This window comes from Onychostoma macrolepis, chromosome 24, assembly GCF_012432095.1.
Source record: "Onychostoma macrolepis isolate SWU-2019 chromosome 24, ASM1243209v1, whole genome shotgun sequence".
NCBI classification, from domain to species: Eukaryota; Metazoa; Chordata; class Actinopteri; order Cypriniformes; family Cyprinidae; genus Onychostoma; species Onychostoma macrolepis.
Window position 1 is genome coordinate 6,426,017 of NC_081178.1, and position 22,134 is coordinate 6,448,150.

Consider the following 22,134-nt stretch of genomic DNA (forward strand, 5'->3'; position numbering starts at 1 on the left):
GTCTCCAAACATTGTGCTAAGAACAGCATATGAAATGTCACCCTCATCCGTATTGAATAAGGAGGAAAATACAGAGCAGGAGCACAAAACTCAAGCAAAGAATAAAACAGAATACAGAGTTACACAACATAGCAACAACTTTAGAACTATAAGTTTTATTTTTAAACTATTGAATTCTTATGCAGTTAATGTATAATGGAAGCCAGCTTAAAAAAAACACACTTGATAAGTGGTTTCCTTTTTTGTATTTCCTAAAATAAGACATATTTAAGTTTTTGCTTTTGCTAGAGGGCGGGACATTCTCCTTCTATAGAGCATTTGATTGGACAGAGGAGGGAAAAAAAAACAGTCTCTTATGCTCACCAGTATATGCATTTATTTGATCAGAAATATAGTAACATTGTGATATTTTAAAATGTAATTTATTCCTTTAATTTTCAGCATCATTACTCCAGTCTTCAGTGTCACATGATCCTTCACAAATCTTTATAATAATCTGATTTGCTGCTCAAGAAACATTCAAAACGTTTGAAAAAGTTCTTTCAGAATTCTTCAAAACTTCAAAAGAACAACATTTATTTGAAACAGAATGATTTTACAGTATATCAACATAAAAGTCTTTCTTTTGAGCAATTGAATGTGTCCCTCCTAAATAAAAGTATTAATTTCTTAAAATAAAATAAAGAAATCATCAGTAGTCCTGGTTCATGTTCCCGGGAATGTGTATGTTGGTTAAAAGCTTATTTTGTCAATTTTAAGGAGATTACATATGCTCTCAAATCTAATAAACATCATTAAAAGCCACAAAAGTCAATATAAAAATTTGCATATGAAAAAGTATGAACTTGTTTCCGTGCTAGTACACAGTACAGTTAGCAGATGAGCGCTGGGTGCACAGGAAGTCACTGGTGATCTCTTTGTATCCTGGAGCTTCAGTAAGTCCACTTCCTGCACACAGACAATAAACCTCAGGAGCTGGTTTTGGCTTTACATTAATGGCGTTTCAATCAAATTCACTCTGCTGTTTTGTCCAATTTTACCTTCCATTAAGTTGTAGAGGTTACAGTAGTTGGTGCCGTGATCTGTGACAGCATACCAGGTCTCTGACACTGACATGGCCTGGGAACAAGTTTAAATAGGTTATTTGCTTGGACAAAAGTGATATTCTTATATAAATTAAGTCACATTTAGGTGACTGTTTGTATAAACACTTACAGATACATGGCAGTGTGTGAAAAATCCATAGGAGACGAGTCTGAAGTTGATGTCATCAACGTATTTCTTTACTGGAGTTGTGTGTTTGGCTGATATGAAGTGCACAGATGCAGACTGCAACTACAAGAGAAAGAGCAAAATATTCATATAATTTACACTGATGATACATAAACGCATCTCGTTACATCAACTCACACACCTTGTAGAGACATTTCTCTCCTCCCGTGGCACAGGTTGAGACTGTCCTCCACTTTTTAATTTGTGTGACCAGAGCTTCATACACACTCCTGCAAGGCAGACTGAAATACCTGGGAAAAGCCAAACACAAGTTCTCAATCAACTGTAACGCCGTTCTAGCTAAAACTATATACAATATATGGTGCCATCTAATGGAAACCGAAGCTATTGCACTGACTACTTAAAAACCGCCCTTTTCCCAAACTCCACATCTTTATAAATCTTTAGAACATAATAAAACTATAAAATTGAACTATGTATTTTCTCCAAAATCTAAATTTTAATTAATTCATATAGAATACTTAGAAATTAAATACATTAAACATTGTATAAACATTATAATCAAATATAAATACTTTAAATAGTGGAAAATGATCAAAGAAAAATAGTGATTAAACAAATAAATTCATAACCTTTTGGTTAACTAATCAAAACCTCATAATTGTTTTTGTTTTTTTAATAAATCAGTCATGTGTTAGTATCATGGATACTATTATAGCTTATTAATATTTGAATTAGTTTTATATTTTACTTTTTATTTTAAATTATAGTTAAAGTTTTAGTAATTTTGTTGTGTTTTTGTCATGTCTATTATGTTTATATATATATATATATATATATATATATATATATAAATAGTTTTATTAATTTTATTTCGGTTTTAATTGTTTTAGTGCATCAAGTTAAACTAAACTCAGCTAAAGTTAAAATAATAAAAAAAATTCATTTAAATTTTCTTTTTTGTATTTTAAATATTTTATTTTAAGTAACAAAATGTTTTTATATGGTTTTAGATTTAGTTTTACTTAACTATAACCCTGTAACAAATATAAATATACACAAGCACTAAATAAATTTAAACAAATACATTTACATTTATAAACCTTTTATAATAACAATATAAACAAATACACTTGCATTATTTAAGTTTCTTCTCAAACATAACTTTAAATTCTGTATGCAAATTTAATGCTAAAGATTTCATATTCTCCAATGCATTTTTATTTTATTTTTTAAATAAAAAAAGAAACACAAAGGAGTACTTCACCACTCGACTTTGCACTGTGCATGAAGAGGTCCAGCGGAGCAGAATTGAGATGTTCCTAGTGTCACAATACCAATAAAGAGCAAGTTAGAGAAACGCATGATTATTCTCAGTCTCGTAGCTGCAACTAGTTCAGACAGAGCTGAAAGATTTCCGGAGGTCTTTACAGGACAGAAACAGAATCATAGGATGGTCATGAGTGAGGCTGCAAGGGAAATTGACAAATTTAATTAGACCATCAACTGAACTCTCAAAAAAGAAACAGGCCTACAGGGTGTGTGAACGCTGAGCTCAGTGTGAAGTAAGAATGATTACGTTTTTAAAGTGAGTTTTCAGACGTAGAATTAAAGTCACTCTTTCCTGATGTCCCCCTTAACAGTACTATTTAAATTGAGGATCAGAAACTAGAACAAACATTAGGGATTTGGAAAAAACACAGCTGGTGAATTTTTTGTAGGACAGTCTGGACAAGACAGATAAGGAAGAAACATCCAAACAGGAATTTCATTTACTCATGTTGCTCCAAAACTGTATGACCAACTTTCATTTGTGACCTTGGACCACAAAACCAGTCTTAAGTCGCTGAGATATATTTGTAGCAATATCCAAAAACACACTGTATGGGTCAAAATTATTGATTTTTCTTTTATGCCAAAAATCATTAGGACATTAAGTAAAGATCATGTTCCATGAATGTATTTTGTAAATTTCCTACTGTAAATATAGCAAAACTTATTATTTTTTTTATTAGTAATATGCATTGCTAAAAACTTTAAAGGCGATTTTCTCAATATTTAGATTTTATTTTTGCAATCTCAGATTCCAGATTTTCAAATAGTTGTATCTCAGCGAAATATTGTCCTAACAAACCATACATCAATGGAAAGATGATTTATTCAGCTTTCAGATTATGTATAAACCTCAATTTCGAAAAATTGACACTTATGACTGGTTTTGTGGTCCAGGGTCACATTTATGTTACACATCGATGTTCTTCAAAATATCTTTTGTAGATGTGCAGATACAACAGATTCTACATTTTTGGAAGATTTTAGTGCATTTTTACACAGTTTAAAGTGCCCCTATTAAGGGTTATGAAATGTTCAAATTTTGGCTTTGGGAGTCCCCAACAACAGGTTGACATGCATGCAAGGTCAAAAAACACTTTCATTGTCTTTATAACATGCATTTATTTTTACCTTTTTTTAAAAATTTGCTCAACGACTCCCAAACGATTCGCTCAACGATTCATTTTTCCAAACCCCTCCTTTGCGTGACGCTAATCTGCGGTGATTGGTCCGATTGGTCTCATTTTCATTTCATCTTGCTTGTAATGCCTGATACAGCAGCGTTTATGAGGACAGTGCTGCTTTGTGTGCAGCGTTACCGGAGAAACGCAAAAACTTTATACACGGTGCACTTTCGGATTTAAAACTTGGCAGGATGTTTTCATTCACTTAGAGCTGTGTTACACACTGCATGAAAGGTCATTTCCAAAAATCCATAATAGGGGCACTTTAATAATCACTACCACAGCCTCAAACCAATGCAAAGCACAAACTGTACACTAACATCCTCCTAACATCTTCAGCAAGTCATATGATATTCCTCTGACCTCCATACACACTCCTCCAGGATGTTCTGCAGCTTTACCCGTCTCACAGTAAGTGACTTTCACCATTGTGGTCAGGAACAACATGCTGTATTTGCAGGCCTGAAGCTGCTGAAGAAGAAGATGGGTAAACAGCAGTGTGAACTCATCGGAGGACTGGAGGAAAGAGCGAAGACGCTATTTTTGGAGAAATTGACACGTTGTCGTCAGCATGCTCTTCCTGCTGGCTCTCTCTTGGTCCACACTCCTGCCAAAGATAGCACCTTAAGGTATCACAGATTTTGACACAAAAGTCAAGCAGTAAATGACACAGTATGACTATTTGTATTGTCCCTAATTTATAGTATCTATCTATCTATCTATCTATCTATCTATCTTTTAAATTAAACCCTTTCTGTGTACCAGCATTGCGATATGGTGGGATGTGTCATTATTATCAGGTTTTTCCAGTAATCTGTTGTACAGCCCATAATTGCAGGGTTTTTAATTTTAATGAATTGTTTCAATCCCTCCGGCGTGAAAATGTCATCAGTGTTTGGCTGAAAAGGTTTTGTCACAGTGCATTGCTCTTTCATGTGCAATTCACCAGAAATCAGAAAACAAACTTAACTGAATTAAAACAACAACAACAACAACATTTATATTATTATTTTTTTCTAAATAACCATTTTATTTATTTTATATTGCTTGTAATTGACAGTTTCCTTAGGTATTTTATGAAACGTAGCCTATAATAAAACGGGCACAAAACTAGTTTTTTCCCCCAAATGCATATTACATATTTAAATATTGTCAAATAAACAATGTTATGAGAAGAGGTTGAAGAATTCTTTATCACGTTATAACAAAAATAAGTCATTTTCTGTGGGGTCGCTATCACTTGGGCATATTTAATATGATATTGCATAATTTGCATATTTAAAAGGTTTAACGAATAAAGAGTAGCCTATTTTATGTGCATTAACACTATTCTAAAAGCTTCTAATAGTTTCATTTTCATATAAGTCAAGTCAAGTCAAGTCACCTTTATTTATATAGCGCTTTTAACAATACAGATTGTGTCAAAGCACTTAACAGTTTCAAATTGGAGGATAGAGTGTCAGTAATGTATAATGATAAGATTAAACACTCAATTTTCAGTTAAAGGCATTTCATTATTGAATTCAGAGATGTCATTGTCTAGCTCAGTTTAGTTTAAATAGTATCTGTGCAATCAAATCGGCGATAATCGCTAGAAATTAAGTATATATAAGTAAATTAACATAGTCTAATAGTAGCCTAGTCTACATCTTCAAAATCAGCATCTTGGCCTATATAAACATCCTTTAAACATGTCTTGCTCAGTGATGGTGCTTTATTATTACCTATAATATATAGTCACCAGCCTAGATCAACCCAGAGGTGCATCCTGCTGCAGAGGGCTGTCTTCACACAGCAGCCCAGAGGCATGCTGCAGCACTCCAACATGTAAGAGCATAGAAACAGAATAAACAAGAACGGCAGATTCTCATGAAGCGTTGTTTATGATAACTGGAAGGTATGGCGGCTCGGAAGTTATTAATAAATTGTCAAAACCGAATCGGTCTAATTAATAATTCCGCTACTTAATTTCTTAACTGGGTATGTTTAATACAATGTTTGTTAAACAATATCAGTTTATTTTTTAGGATTAAATGATTGTTCATGATTACACTTGTCACGTGGTAACTGTTGTTTTTCTCAGCGCCGTTCAGGATGAACCAACCACGTTCGTTAGTGATTAATTAATGAGGGCTTCGCAAAATCGTTTATTAAAGATTATTGGGACTTATTTACTTTTGTATGTCAGGGTCAATACCAACTAAATTTATAGATTAAAAAGATTACACTGTTACGTGCACAAATATTTCCAGCGTTCTAACATTTTAAATTAGACTCAATGAAGAATTGGCCTTTTGAGCCTCCGCGCGCCCCCTGGTGGAACATACCAGCTAGTGCTTAGTACCAGCTGCCGCCCAATGAAGAGATTCGCCGTTTCTCCTTGTGGGTCAGTGCAAATCAAACGGACAGAGGGCGGGGAAACAGTCACCGGTGAGGAATATACACATCTCATATGATCTGTTTGCTCGATGGTGCCACGGCAGATTCCATTACAGGTAATGTTATAACCTTGAGATGTTTTTCGCAATTACATATACATCGGGTGCGTCATGCTCTATTCTGCCATCATCATGCGTGATTTACACAGCAACCTGCCCCTGATATTATATAAATATATAGGCTAGATATTGTTTCTGTTCTTCTTTGATGAATAAAGAATGATATATTATATATATCGTATCAATACGAGCAAACAATCACCTTTGGTACTCTTAACAGGTCAAACAGCTTGTCTGAGATTTCAAAGTCAGGGCATTAAAGAATACATACTGTAATTTGATTCCACATTCTATTCTATTCTATTCTATTCTATTCTATTCTATTCTATTCTATTCTATTCTATTCTATTCTATTCTATATTCATTGTTGGGATACCTTTTTACGTTTTAAAATAGGTTTTTATGAGGAAACCCTGCATGCATCCAACCTGTGGATCTTAATATATATATATATTTTAAATAATGAAGCTGTTAAATGTAATCTTATTATTGTTTATATAGTTAATATTGAATTATTATTGGTATTTTTTAATTAAAATTATTATTATTTACATTGTTATTTTAATAACAATTAGGCATATTTCCCACCCAATTCTAAGTAATATAATGCGTCCAGATAGTTTACTTGCAAGTTTAAATTGTCATTATTCTCAATAATGATTGTCATTAGATTCTCTTTAGTGTAATACAATAATGAAAATCGTGCTATCCGGACACATTTCTATAAAATAAAAGACATGATATATATATATATATATATATATATATATATATGTGTGTGTGTGTGTGTGTGTGTGTGTGTATACAGTATATATACAGTAATTGAAATAAGTATTTTTTAAATCATAGTAGTATTTGTTGTACTGTCTTTTTTTCTTATTTATTTTTTTAAATATGGCCGGAAAGGATGTTTCCAGTGATATTTCATCTCAAAATAAAATATATTTGTCTTTTTATTGTGGGGTGAAATATTACTTCTTGACAAGTTTAAAGAGATTGTCTTTTAACTGAATTGCAAAAAAATAGGCATCTGATTCTGAGATCTCTTTTAACAAAGTGTTATTCCATTAGTGTCTTAAGATCTAGTACGAGGTGCTTCGGGCCTGAAAATGGACACTATTTCCCTGCTGGGCAGCAGCCCGGCCAGCACCAAAGTCTGTTTCCTACCAAACGGGCTGAAGAACGGGTCCAAAGAGGGAGCAGGCAAGCCCACGGTCGCCATCATCGGTTCAGGAGACTTCTCCAAAAGCCTGACCCTGCGGCTGCTCCGCAGCGGCTTTCATGTGGTGGTGGGGAGCCGTCAGCCCAAGAGAGCGGCCGAGTCATTCCCGCACGTGGTAGACGTGACCCATCACGAGGACGCAGTGGGGAAGGCCAACATCGTGTTCCTGGCCATTCGCCGGGAGCACTATTCCTCCCTCTGGGACATCAAACACCTGCTGGCTGGAAAAATACTGGTGGATGTCAGCAACAACAGACGGGTCAACCAGTATCCAGAATCAAATGCCGAATACCTGGCCTCCCTATTCCCAGAATCCATTGTGGTCAAAGGCTTCAATGTGATCTCATCCTGGGCCATGCAGTCAGGCCCCAGAGACTCCAGTCGACAGGTACGTTGTACGAAATTCAGTGTACTTCCATAGCCACAAGACTCAGGAAAGTCTAAAGGTTTTAAACATGCTGAGCCAAATAATCTCACAGCAAGTTTGGCCAATTAAAACACACAGTTCAAAATGTTTCTGTTCAGATCTTTTGGCTGAGCTTCAGAACAGTCTGTGCAAGGTGTATCTGAGCCCAGACACAATGTCTCGACCTGAACTCATTTGCAGTGTATAGTACCAGTGGTATATTATTTCAGTACTATATTATTTATTAATTGTTGCAAACTACCAGGCTCAGGGCAGCGTAACAATAATGGGGAGGCCACGCACAAAATCAGTTAACTCAAAATAAACATTTATTAAAGTAAATTAAACTAAAAATAAACCCCAAAAGGGGGAAGAGAAAAGAAAACAATTAAAGAAGGCTCAAAGTCTGGTACTGGAGAGAAGTCGAGCTCCAAATGAGGGCTTCACACTGTAGGACAGAGATCCTTATATCAGTCCACTCATCATCATCTGAAATCCACTGCACCTGCCACTCGTTGCCACCCTGCAAACAGACAAAAGAAAACACACACAAACCAGAACCCAAAATGCCACCTAGAGGCGAACAGATCCCGTCTAGGGAACAGGTGCTACCCGGGGTCATATTTTGAAATAGTTTTTTATGTTTTCATTTTATCATTTTGGTTTTAGTAACTCTGTTACATGCTTTTGTTATTATTATTATTATTATAAATATTTCTGTTCAGCTTTAATCTGTTTATTATAGTTTTATTTTGAATATTTTAGTACTTAAACATATTTATTGATATTTTGAAGTAGCTTAATTTTTTTTGTTTTCATTTTTTAATTTGAGTAATTCTGTTATGTGCTTTTGTAATTATTATTATTATTAAATATAACATTTATAAAGTTACTTTCAGTTTTATTTTCATTTTTCATTTTTAGTTTTATCAATTCTGCTATGTGCTTTTGTAATTTTAGTTATTTTGTAAAAAAGTATTTCTGTTCAGCTTTAATTTATTTTTATTTCAGTTTTATTTTTAGTAATTTTAGTAATTATTTATTAATATTTCGAAGTGGCTTTAATTTTTATGTTTTTATTTTTCATTTATAGTTAGTGCCAAGTAGTGTTGTCAAAAGACCCGGTACTTCGGTACCAAGTCGGTACTAAAGAAATGAAAACGTCACGGTACCAGGTTTTTTGAAGTACCGGTGGTACTGAGTACCCGTTCAACCTGGTTCTTGGCGTATGATTTCCGCGATGCAGAAAACGCGGACGGAATCTCGGAATCCAGTTATAAAAACGGAATTTACAGTTTGACACGGAATGTCACGGAATTTGTCATTACACTTGGATCAAATCGCGATATGGACCAGTATCTGCAAATATTAAGCCGCAAAAGTCGATTCAAATGTGAATCCTGTATGTTCTGCGAGTCTCTATGTGTGTGAATGAATGAACGGCAGAGACGCGTGGTTTTGTTTACTACACACTGAAACGCCCGTGACGCTGGCAGTGATTTCAGCATCTGCCGTCTCAGTGAGGACATAAATACATAAACAACATCTCCAGAACTGCTCTGAGAGTCACCTCAAGAGCATTTTACCGTTTCATTGAGTCAATTTAAATGTATTCACGGCAACCAGTCAAAATAAAAGTCCGGTTTAACTAAGACTTTGTACCATTAGGCTACTATTATTTAGTAGAATGTATGTGATAGGCTACTGCTACTACTGTTGAAAAAATTAATAAAACTTTATTTTTTAAGAAATAATCACTCAATATTTCTTCCATGTTTTAATTTTAGTAGCCTAAATCCCCTTTATTTACCAAAAAAAAAAAAAAAGTTTAAATTTCATTAATTAAAAGACAAATTAAATTTGGGTGAAATTTGTTTACTGTTTTTCATACTTTTATTACTTGCGGAAAAACTTGAAACACAATTTTAAATAGGTATAAAGAATGGCATTGATTTTTATACATTTTATTTTTGTTTGACTTTATTAATTTAAAAAAATTTTGTTTTTTAATTAGCATGTTTTTGTGTTTTGCTTTGGTACCGAAATTGGTACCGAGAACCGTGGATTTTCACTGGTATCGGTACCGAATACAAAAATTTTGGTACCGTGACATCCCTAGTGCCAAGCGAAATCCAGCAGCCTGGTCAAAGGTTTAATGCATATTCGGTCTTTTACTTGCGCTTCTGAATTTATCAGGACTTAATTTCAATTTTAGTCTAGCTCCTTGTTCAATCTGATTCCAATTTCAAGTGATCATTAAATTTAGACTGTACTTCTAATTAAAACTGATCACAAATATTGATTATGTATTACTTTAGATATTTGATTATTCTAGACATCTCATATTTTCAATTATCCGTCCACTGGGGACCTAATGTCGTACAGAGTTTCACGCCCCGGGTTTTGCGTAGATCTCACAGACACAAACTCGCCAGTCTGATGTTAGTCAGAGGGTGTAGGTAGACTAATACCTGTTTTGTCTGCGCCAACTGCTTGCTTATGACAAAAAGTGTAGTTCCTTTAATCCTTTCCCGTACAGCTTGCTAACACCAGCGATAGACAGAAATCTGAAGTCTCCGATGACGTGCCTACTGCCCTGCCTCCTCCTCACAGTCTAATAGTCATAATGATTTTAAGACCTTTTAGTGTTTTTGGTTCTAGTGCTCCAGGGTCACACCTGGATGAAGATGGATAAACATTCCCGTAGACCCCTAAAGGGGGACACAATCCCTCCTCAGCAGAACACAATTATACAAAAGTTTTCAATATTTCTCATAATACAAGTGACTACTGTGAAATTGAGACCATTTTACCAATCGCACAGAGACCTTTAAAATGAAACCAAACATGAAATGGAAAAACAACAGGTTAACAAGATACATGATATGTGGGATATACATATTCTTAATGAACTTTGAGTGAAAACTTTTGGGGGAAAGAGGGAGAGGCAGAGAGGGCAGGGGGGAGACGGATGTCGTAAATGAACAAGGGGAGTCGTGCTGTTTGTTGTCTTTGGAGATCTCTTCTCCAGATTAGTTTTATGGTTTTATTGCATGGCATCTGTTTTGTGAGAGTTCCTGAGTTTTGGCCTCACGAGGAATTAATTTCATAAAGGAAAATTGATTTCACTCCTTTCACTTATTTTTTAAAAAACGATTTCTGTTCAGCTTTATTATTTCAGTTTTATTTTCAAAAATGTTAGTGTTTAAATTTGTTTTGTTTCACTTAGTTGACAAGGCAATATTTCTTATTTTAATTTTAGTTTTTCATCTAATATCTACATTTTATTTTAGCTTTATTTCAATTAACGACAAAATATTTGTTTTCAATTTCAACTCTATAACTTTATTTCATTTAACGAAAAATATTTTTAAATAGTTTTGATTTTACTAAAGAACACATATATACATTGTTTTACAGCTCCATAACTGCAGTATAGGCAAAATAAAATATTACAGACCCTGCTGTGTTCAACAGTGTGCTACATTCTGTGGGTCAAAAACAAAATATAGCCCTCGGTATGCTAATGACACTCCTGTTCAAGGAATGAAGATGATGATGAGGAAGATGATTATGTCTCCTCGTATTAGAAATCACCCATGGCTCTTCCAGCCAGCAGTGAAAGTAAATGCCTTACTTTCTGTGAGCAGCTTGTTAGAATGATGAACAGATGAGCTGTGCTCTTTGGAAACTCTGTGAGCTGAAAGAGAAAAAGATTTTATTAACACAATGAAAGATCCATTACAGCCATGCCATAAACTTGCTTTTATCTCACAGTCTAATTTTGAAACCTTATAAACTCAGTGAATTAATTCCACTCTAGTTTTGGGCTCTAGGGAATTGCTCCTACTGTAAACGATCATGCGTATATATATAGTGGGATCCAAAGTCTGAGACCACATTGAATATTCTGGCATTCACAATCTAATTTAAACCTGGAATTGGCCAACAATGATTTGGTCACCAATATATCAGCCTAATTGCTACTGTGAATGATGAAGGTTTTGAAAGGAGCTGATTGCTTGTAATCTCTTTCTACAGGTCTATATTTGCAGTAATTCAGTGGATGCTCGACAGCAGCTCATTGAAATGGCCCGTCAGCTCACTTTCATCCCTGTGGACATGGGTGCTCTCTCCTCTGCCAAAGAGATCGAGAATATGCCACTGCATCTCTTCACCGCCTGGAAAGGACCTGTTCTGACCGCAGTCGCCTTGTCCATCTTCTTTTTCGCTTACTCCTTTGTGCGGGACATTATCCATCCTTACATGAAGACCAGACAGAGTTTTTTCTACAAGATTCCTCTGGAAATAGTGAACAGGACGCTGCCTGTAGTGGCTATCGTTCTGTTAGCGCTGGTGTATTTAGCAGGACAGCTTGCTGCTGTGTACCAGCTCATCTACGGGACGAAGTACCGCCGCTTCCCACCCTGGCTGGAGGGCTGGCTGGAGAGTCGCAAACAGCTGGGCTTGCTGAGCTTCTTCTTTGGCTGCATTCATGTGCTGTACAGCCTCTGCCTACCCATGAGACGCTCAGAGAGATACCTGATGCTCAACATGGCCTATCAGCAGGTCTGTGTGTGTTCTACACCAGTGACGTCCAGAAGGTCCACTGTCGTGGAAGTGTTTTTTGTTTTGTCTTGTTCAAACTTTTATTCTGGACTTTACATTTTGAGGGTGTGGCTAATGTTACAATAATAATAATAATAATAATAATAGTTAATACAATATAAAAAATATATGAATATGTAAATAAATACATAAAGGTACAATGATATCAATAGAAACTATTATTTTTCAATTATTGTATTATTCATTGTAATTGTAATAATCATTGTCATCATATTGTCATAATAATCATAAAAGTAAATACATAATTACATATAGAGATTAATTGAGTATTAATACTAAACATAATTAATAACAATGATACTAATCATCATATGTAAATAAATATATAGATAAATACATACTGATACAACAGCAAACCAATTAATAATAATAATAATAATAATAATAATAATAATATTGTTAATAAAATATAAAATAAATATATAAATGCATAAATACATACACAGATATATTAATATAAACTACATTATTATTATACTTATACTTATTATTATTATTATTATTTTACCGGTTATTAATAATATATGTTTTAGCAATTTCAGTTTTTGTAGTTCAGATTCAGATTTATTTAGATTATATAAGCATTATATCAGCCTATCATACACAATAATAATAATAACAATAATAGTTAATAAAATAAAAATAAACATATAAATACATACTTGCATAAATTCATAGAGATACATTGATATTAAAAGAAACATTATTATTATTATTAATCATTGTTAATTAATTATAATCATCATAAATAATAATCATAAAAGTAAATAAACACATACATACATAAATACATATAGAGATTAATACTAAGCATAATTAACAATCATCATTAATTAATAACGATTATAATTATTATATGTAAATAAATATAGATAAATACATACATACTGATACAAAACATTTTTGATTATATAAGCATTATATCAACCTATCATCCACAGTAGTAGTAGAATAACAACAACAACAACAACAACAACAATAATAATAATAATGATGATGAAAATATGTTTCCCGGGCTTTATATATTTGTTATGCACCAGACCCTATAAAACTTATAAAATTTCATAAATAAGTGTACATTTAAAATAATTAAAATGTATGTAAAATAGATGTTTAATATACATCTAAATAATTTTATATTTACATTTACATTTGTATAAGTATAGTATAAGTATATAGTATAGTAGCATGAATGTAAAATACTTTAGTCAAATAAAATAAAAATTTAAATAAAAAAAAATATCCTACTAACAGATCTTATTATTTCTTTCTCTGTAGGTGCATGCCAACATAGAGAACTCATGGAACGAAGAGGAAGTTTGGAGAGTGGAGATGTATGTTTCCTTTGGAATCATGGGTTTGGGGCTCCTCTCTCTATTAGCTGTCACTTCCATTCCATCGGTGCATAATGCACTCAACTGGCGAGAGTTTAGCTTTATCCAGGTAAGACAATCTCCATCCTCCAATCTTGCAGCTTCAGTGTTCTTTTGGTCCTCAGACAAATAAGATGTCAAACGGGCGTCTATATCCTGTCAGTCCACTCTAGGTTACATCGCCCTGCTCATTTCCACGTTCCACGCTCTGCTCTTCGGCTGGCAGCGGGCGTTTCTGGAGGAGTCTTATCGCTTCTACATGCCGCCCAATTTTGTCCTGGCCCTAGTTCTGCCCGTCACGGTGGTAATCGGAAAAGTGGTGTTGCTGCTTCCCTGTGTGAGCCGGAAGCTGAAGCGGATCAGGCGTGGATTAGACTCCAATCAGAGCCGCACCAACCACGAGAGACCAGCTGCCCACGTTTCACCTGAGAGGGTCACCATCATGTAACTGCACCGCAGTTTTTAATGTCACAGTAACGGTAAACTCTCAGCTTTTTGTTTCTAATCATGCACATCATACCTGGCCAGCATACAGCCTATCTATAAGTTGACATTTCAGCTGCTTTATTGGACTCAAAGATTTATTTGTAGTTAGTATTTGGTTCCAGTCCTGTTTTCTTTAATGAACAGGAGTTGAGTTAGAACTGCAATGGTCATGTGACCTCATTGACCCCTTCAAAGGAGGATGTCATGTGACTGACTGCATGACCTGTGTCTATTGTATATCAAATCTTATTAAAAATAATGTTATTTATGCACACTCTGCTGTTCAAAACTTTGGGATCAGTAAGATGTTTTTGAATGTGTACTGTTTTAATTCTCACCAAGGCTGCTGTTGTTTGATAAAAAAAAAAATTACCATTGTGAAATATTATTTCAACTTAAAATAAGTGTTTTATATTTAAATATATTTTAAAATGTAATTTATTCCTGTCATGCAAAGCTGAATCTTCAGTGTCACATGATCCTAATGCATCTTTGATGAATGAGTCCTTGATGAATAACTTATTAAATTTTTTTCAAAAGTAAAATCTTACTGACCCCAAACATTTGAACACATATAAATGTGCCGTTTGATTAAATCTCATGCCAAAACTCTGGCTTATGTCTTTACGTCAACATGAAAAATTGTCTTTGCAATCTTTCATCAACATGTAACTTTATCCACACAGGAAATGGGTAAAGGTTATGGCCAAAATAACACAACTATTGTTTTTGGGGAACTAAAAGCATTACCCTTGTGATCAAAATGCTCCTAACTTTCATATCCCGGGCTTCATTCTGGTACAGAAACACCCTCTTTTCTCTTTCCCAATGGGACTCCCTGAAGTTCTGCCCTGTTTCACTAAGAAATATATCACAGAAGTTAAATGGGTTGTGAATGTCATTTCATGTTGACTTTAGTATAATTTAAGCATTTTTTAAACATTGGATTAACTGCATCTACAACACTCTGTGAGATTTGATGGTTCATATGACATGTTAGTGTCACACCGAATCTGTTTTAACATCTGTATCAGTCACTGGAAATGACCTGCACAGACTCACCGCTAAACATCTCATGCTAACTGACAGCTCGTTTCTACACTGTTTCCTGTGAAACTGTTTTGTGTCACTTGTCTTGTTGCACAGCACTATCTGCCTCCAGTGTGTTGTTTGGTAGCAGTGTGAACACTCAAACTCCTGTGCCTCACTTGATGTTTGGAGTGAGTATCAATAAATACAAATGTACAGAATATCTCTCCAAGACATTCTTAATTCTTTTTTTTGATATATTTTAGTTGATTTTGATCTGATTTCACCTTCCCATACAAACAAGTTCTAAGTACTAAGATAATAAAATCACAGAATTCCAAGTTTGTTGTTGGTAAGATTTTTTAAAAATATTTTTAAAGAAGATTTTTACTTAACAAGACTGCATTTATTTCATGAAAAATACAGTAAAAACAGTAAAATTGTGAAATATTATTACAATTTAAAATAACGGTTTTCTATTTTAATATACTTTAAAATATAATTTATTCCTGTGATGCAAAGCTGAATTTTCAGCATCATAACTCCAGTCTTAAGAGTCACATGATCCTTCAGAAATCATTCTAATGTGCTGATTTGCTGCTCAAAGAACATTTGATATTATTTCACATATTAAAAAATACTTTTTTGTAACAGTGTACAAGTCTTTACTATCACCTTTGATAAATTTAATGCATCCTTGCTGAAAAGAAGTGTTAATTACTTTCAAATATTTTGGTAATGTACTTTTGAAAAATACCATGGTAATACCACATTACATGACTAAACAGTCATGGTATCATGTCCAAAATGACATTGTAGTACCTTTTTTTTTTTTTAAGTATGCATAGAAGATTGAAAGTTAAAAACAATTAAAAAACAAAAATGTTGCTTTACAAAAATATTAATTATTTGATTTTGACTGCAGTATATTAAATAAACTTACATAGTCAAAAATCTTCCTTCAGAATGTTATGTGGCAAATGCAACTGGTCTTCATGTTCACTCAGTTGAAGATATTTACTCCAAAAAGACAAAAAGGGAAAAAAAGTCAAATAAAATGTTTTTATGACACATTTTGGCACAAGAGGCATTGAATTATAGTATCATCCCACGTCAGTCCTGCTGGAATTGTGGTGGGCTTCTAAAATCATTCTGACTTTTCACCTCATTACCCACAGTTTTCACTCCCACACATTTAGCGCCACAATAAACACATTCACCAGGAGATGGCGCACCTCTCCCTCTCAAACAGAGCATTATGGGTAACCTCACCGAGCTGTGGGTGTCTAGTGCTGCCCACCACCAGTTCGTCATGAGATCAAATGTAATCTCTTCATCCCCCAAAATGTTCGGTTTAGATCTCAGCAGGCGTATCTGAACCCTTAAAGATCTCCTGAAGCTCTGGACACACAATAATATCAATTAGCATGATGAGATGAGCAGAGAGTCTGTCTCTATGGCCGCAGGACTGCGATGCTAAAGCCTGTTAAATCTTTTATTAAGCCATTATCACTGAAGGGAGCCGAAGCGTCGACCCGGATGGAAGGTCCTCCGACGTGTTTTGTTTAGACCGGACCTTGAGCCTCTATAAGTGTCACTGCCAAGCATTTACTAGGAAACCTCCCACAAATCACTGCAAATCCAAGACAGAGACACTTCTCACGTCATGCTGAGATCGTAACAGTCACCATGGCTACAAATGCGCTTCCTGCTAAGTTTGAAAGACAGAGAGAGATTAGTCTTAATTACCACTAATGATCAACAAACAAGGAGAAATTGTCTGCTTATTATACTCCCGTACAGGTTATCACCCCGAACCGTAATGGCCCCACAAACTTACATCTACTTCACGCTGATGTCGTTCATCAAAACAGCTGCGTTAATTGCAGGGGAGAGTAAAAACTGCAGTTTAGGAGAGCGTGTGGCCAGCGTGGGCTCATAAATAAAACACTCTGCCTCATTTGCTTCTTAATACTTTTATGGTGGGTTCCTCAGTGGTTCTCAGGAGGAACATTACGCTTTTGTTGCATAGCAGACACAATGAAGCCATCTAAAACGAGCTGATTAATAAAACAAATAGAGGACATGAAGACTGAAAAAAATATCTATACACTGTTTGGGGTTATTACAATTTTTCTTTTTTTTTTTTTAAGATTTCTATTTTTTCAGCAAGGGCCAATTAAAATGATCAAAAGTGAAAGTAAAAATATTTAAAATGTTACAAAAGATTTTTGTTCATGGTTCAAAATTCAAACATTCACGGTTTCCTTCAAAATATAAAGCAGCACAACTTTTTTCAACATTGATAATAATAAAAATTTTGCAAATCAGTATATTAGACTGATTTCTGAGATCATGTGACTCTGAAGTAATGATTCTGAAAATTCAGCTTTGCATCACAGGAGTAAATTACATTTTAAAATATATCAATATAGAAAACAGTTCTTTTAATTTGTAATAATATTTCACAATATTACTGTTTTTACTATATTTTTGATCATAAAATATATTTGAGTATAAGAGACTTCTTTCAAAAATATTACAAAATTTTAAAGACTCCAAACAGTAGTGTGTAGGAATGCACCACTACAAAAAAAAAAGAAAAAAGGAATAAAATAGTAATTATATTACATAAAAACAATTACCATAATGCTCATATTATTATTATTATTATTATTACACAGGTCATATGAACTAATTTTATGGTAATTTTTGACCTGTTTAAGTCATGACAGCCCACTATTTCATATGAAAAAGAGCAGCGTGAACATTCTTCTAAAGACCTTCTTTTGAGTTTCACAGAATAAAGAAAGTCGAACAAGTTTGAAATGACATGAATGTGAATAAATGATGATAAAATGATTTCTGGGTCAACTATAAGTAGCTTTTGCAACTATAATCAATGTTCCTCTGATCTTTGCTCATCCAAACCTCTGTCCAAAGTGATTAGAGTTTTTGTTGATTTGGAAAGAGCGCTGGTTTCAGTGATTCTCGATTGTAGGTGTTGAATAAGTATTCTCTCAGTTTTCATTTTGCATTCAATCCCTCCCTTTCTCTCTCCTATCGATTGCCTTTTCTATACTCCTCTCACTGGAAGACCTGAACGACTCTTCCTCCTCTCACTGATTGCATAATCTTCCTATTAAAATATGAAAATGGCTTCCACTCTGCATGTGTGAAGATCTGCCATGCTGCCTGTGGTTCCAGTGGTACAGTAGTAACTGATGGTATGATAGGGAAAAAGTCACACATACTTCATCTTATTAAAGGAATAGTTCACTCAAAAATGAATTTTTTCTGAAAGTGTACTCACCCTCAAGCCATCCAAGATGTAGATGAGTTTGTTTCCTTATCAGAACAGATTTGGAGGAATTTAGCTTTACATTACTTGCTCACCAATGGATCCTCTGCAGTGAATGGGTGCCGTCAGAATGAGAGTCCAAACAGCTGATAAAACCATCTCAATAATCCACAAGTAATCCACATGACTCCGTTTACAAGAGAAAACAGTTCTAACCAAATATGTCAGTTGGATTTTGATGTGAGGGGACAACAGGGAATGGACTTTTTCACTGGAGAAAGTGTTATAATGGATTATGGACTCGTGGTTTGGCCAGAATCAACCGTTTAAGTTTAAAAAGCCTTAATAACTGATGGACAAAACAAAATAACTGATGGACTGGAGTCGTGTGGATTACTTGTGGGTTATTGTGATGTTTTTATCAGCTGTTTGGACTCTCTTCTGACGGCACCCATTCACTGCAGAGGATCCATTGTTGATCAAGTGGTATAATGCTAATTTTCTCCAAACCTGTTCCGATGAAGAAACAAACTCATCTACATCTTGGATGGCTTGAGGGTGAGTAACTTTTTTAGCACTATTCCTTTAAGGTGCACCTTGCTTTAAAGAAATGTAAACCTAAAGATGAAAATTCTGTCATCATTTACTCACCCTCATGTCGTTCCAAACCCTATGATTTTCTTTCTTCCGCGAAACACAATTGGAGATGTCAAGCACAATGTCTTTTCTTCCCTTACAATGCAAGTGAATGTCGACAGAAGCTGTCAAGCTGTAAAAATGACAAAAATGCAGAAGAATGCAGTCATACTGGTTTGGAAAGACATGAAGATGAGTAAATGATGACAGAACTTTCATTTTGGGGTGAACAATCATTTTAGCTAACCAAAAGCTGTTCAGTTCTACTGTGAAAAATATCTTCTAACATCTTGTTTTTCTTTCTTTCTTTCTTTTTTTTTCTGGAGTTATATATTACACTCTTGAGAGTGTCCTTAAGTCGCTCTGTTCAGCCTTGTTCTGTTTTAACCTCAAAAGGGGATGTTGTGATGAATATACAAGTGCTGGTCATTCTGACACGGAATGATACACTTACGGAGGCACTCTGCTTTCCTCCCGATTAAATGAAAAGGAAATTGCTCCACTATCATTTATGTGCAGAACCATCTTCATTATGAAAGCCACCAGGAAGCCGACATCCAAGTGTTGAACCACTGCCAATAAAACCAATCAGAGCGTAGCCGGGGCCTGAGGCTGCAAAACAGCACAGAGAGAGAGAAGAAAAAAAGAGTCTGCGAGATTCATCAGAGAAGAACATAGCAAAACGACACTTAGAAAACGGTTAGGATTCATCTCAGAGAGGATAAAACGCAACAAATTACAATCAGAACAGAGCAGACTGGATAGATTAGAACAGATGAATTAAAAAGAACAGGAGGAGAGAATAGTAAAGAGCAGAGAAGAACAGAATAGAAGAGAAGGGCGAAATAGAACTCAATAAAAGAACAGGAAAGAAAAGAATTGTTTCTACACATGCAGAAACAGAATAAAGTGCAACTGAAAAGACAACAGAATAGAATTTAACAGAGTAGAATGGAGCAGGACTGATAAATTGACATATTATATCAGTGTTTCTCAAACTGGTGGTCCTTGAAGGATTCCAGGTGGTTTGCAAGATTTAAAGAAAATAATTATATTAAATTCAATTAAATAGTATTTCAACATAATTTAAGCATAATTGTACCTCTTCTTTCAAATTATCCTTCATTTATGTCACATATGGTGAAATAATATAGTTCAATTGAAAGCTGGAGAACCACTTTATTATATTCACTGCTGTTTAAAAATTCCGGGATCAGTAAGATTTTTAAATATTTTGAAAAAAAAAAACATTATAGTAATTATTATTTTATTAATTTGTTTTCTAGTGGTGTATTCACTACTGTTTGGAGTCTTTAAAAAATTGTAATATATTTGAAAGAAGTCTCTTAAAAACAGCAATGTTGCGAAATATTATTACAATTTAAAAATAACTGTTTTCTATTTTAATGTATTTTAAAATGTAATTTAGTCCTGTGATCAAAGCAGAATTTTCAGCTTAATAACTCCAGTCTTCAGTGTCACATGATCTTTAATAAATCATTCTATATGAGTATTTACTGCTTGGAACATTTCTTATTAGCCTTATCATCAATTTTGAAAACAGTGCTTTTTAATATTTTTGTGGTAACACAATAAATGTATTTACCGTCATTTCTGATCAACTTAATGGATCCTTGATGAATAAAACTATTGATTTCTTTCAAAAAAAAAAATCTTAAAGAAAAGAACAGAACAGAACAGAAAATAGAATAGAATAGAACAGAACAGAACAGGATATAATAGAATAGAATAGAACAGAACAGAGCAGAACATAACATAACAGAATAGAATAGAATAGAATAGAACAGAACAGAACAGAACAGAATAGAATAGAATAGAATAGAATAGAATAGAGCAGGCAACAGCAAATGAAGTGCATTGATTAGTCAATAACAAAGCTGCTACATGGAATCAGTTGTAAACTGTAAAGCTCACAGAATGTTTTGAGAGGGGCTTTGCTGGTCCAGTGACCCGCGGCGTGGGAGGGACAGCTGAGACGCACAGCCTGCCGGGAATGATTGGGCCTGACTGGACTGCCAGCTTCCCTCATTAAGATTTGATTAAGATTATTGTGCCCTTTCACGGAAAGCAAACAGAATGTTCTTCATTTGCTCTTCCTCCACCGTGTCTTCCTGTCCAGGCTGTTTCTGTTTTTCCTCTTACGTCCATTTGCGGGGATTGTGTTAAAGAAGGTTAGCATGCTAGTACTGCAGTATAGCGCGTGACAAATATAGAATGACATTTACGTGTATTTACTGAAGACAATGCAATTATGTTCTTGTTCAATATCAGTTCGGTCTCGGTCAAACACTTCCTCCATCTATATTCTTTAATGACATGTAAAAAAAAAAAAAAAACATGAACGAGAATGTAAATATTAACAAAAAATATATCCTATATATTTCTGCAGCTTTAAAACGGCTGTTTGCTTTGTGTGAATAATTAGTATTTTAAAGTAAACATAATATTGAAATAATATATTAATATATATCAAATATATTACAACATATACATATAATAACATATAATATTATAATATAGTAATATATTATAATATTATATATATATATATATATATATATATATATATATATATATAATATAGTAATATATTGAATATACCAATATTAATATTATATTATAATAATATTATATCCTGCAGCTTGAAACTGCTGTTTACTTTCTGTATGTGTGTGTATACATATAAATTATAATATAATATAATATAACATAATATATAATATAATATTATTATTAATAATTATAATATATATAGATAATTTTTCTAATATCTCATTATATTTT

The 22,134-nt window shown here is 34.0% G+C and overlaps 1 protein-coding gene and 1 long non-coding RNA gene across 3 annotated transcripts in view; one reads left to right on the plus strand and one right to left on the minus strand.

Annotated features, from left to right (window-relative positions):
* Positions 1-339: 339 nt before the first annotated feature.
* Positions 340-5,601, minus strand: LOC131533479 (uncharacterized). Its single transcript, XR_009269120.1, has 7 exons — positions 5,474-5,601; positions 4,113-4,356; positions 2,501-2,555; positions 1,415-1,523; positions 1,216-1,335; positions 1,041-1,119; positions 340-948 (listed from the first exon to the last, which is right to left on the minus strand). It is a non-coding gene; the product is annotated as an uncharacterized LOC131533479 (long non-coding RNA).
* Positions 5,602-6,107: 506 nt separating this feature from the next.
* The window catches only part of steap2 (STEAP family member 2, metalloreductase), a 75,979-nt gene continuing 59,952 nt past the window's right edge, over positions 6,108-22,134 (plus strand). Inside the window, exons 1-5 of one of the 2 annotated variants that reach the window (XM_058764752.1) lie at positions 6,108-6,244; positions 7,319-7,857; positions 11,917-12,444; positions 13,783-13,947; positions 14,041-14,356. In XM_058764752.1, coding sequence (XP_058620735.1) covers positions 7,357-7,857; positions 11,917-12,444; positions 13,783-13,947; positions 14,041-14,325 — 1,479 coding nt within the window. In that variant the 5' untranslated portion in view covers positions 6,108-6,244; positions 7,319-7,356 and the 3' untranslated portion in view covers positions 14,326-14,356. Of the gene's footprint in view, positions 6,245-7,318; positions 7,858-11,916; positions 12,445-13,782; positions 13,948-14,040; positions 15,614-22,134 lie in introns of those variants that run through there. The other variant, XM_058764751.1, reaches the window with a different exon arrangement.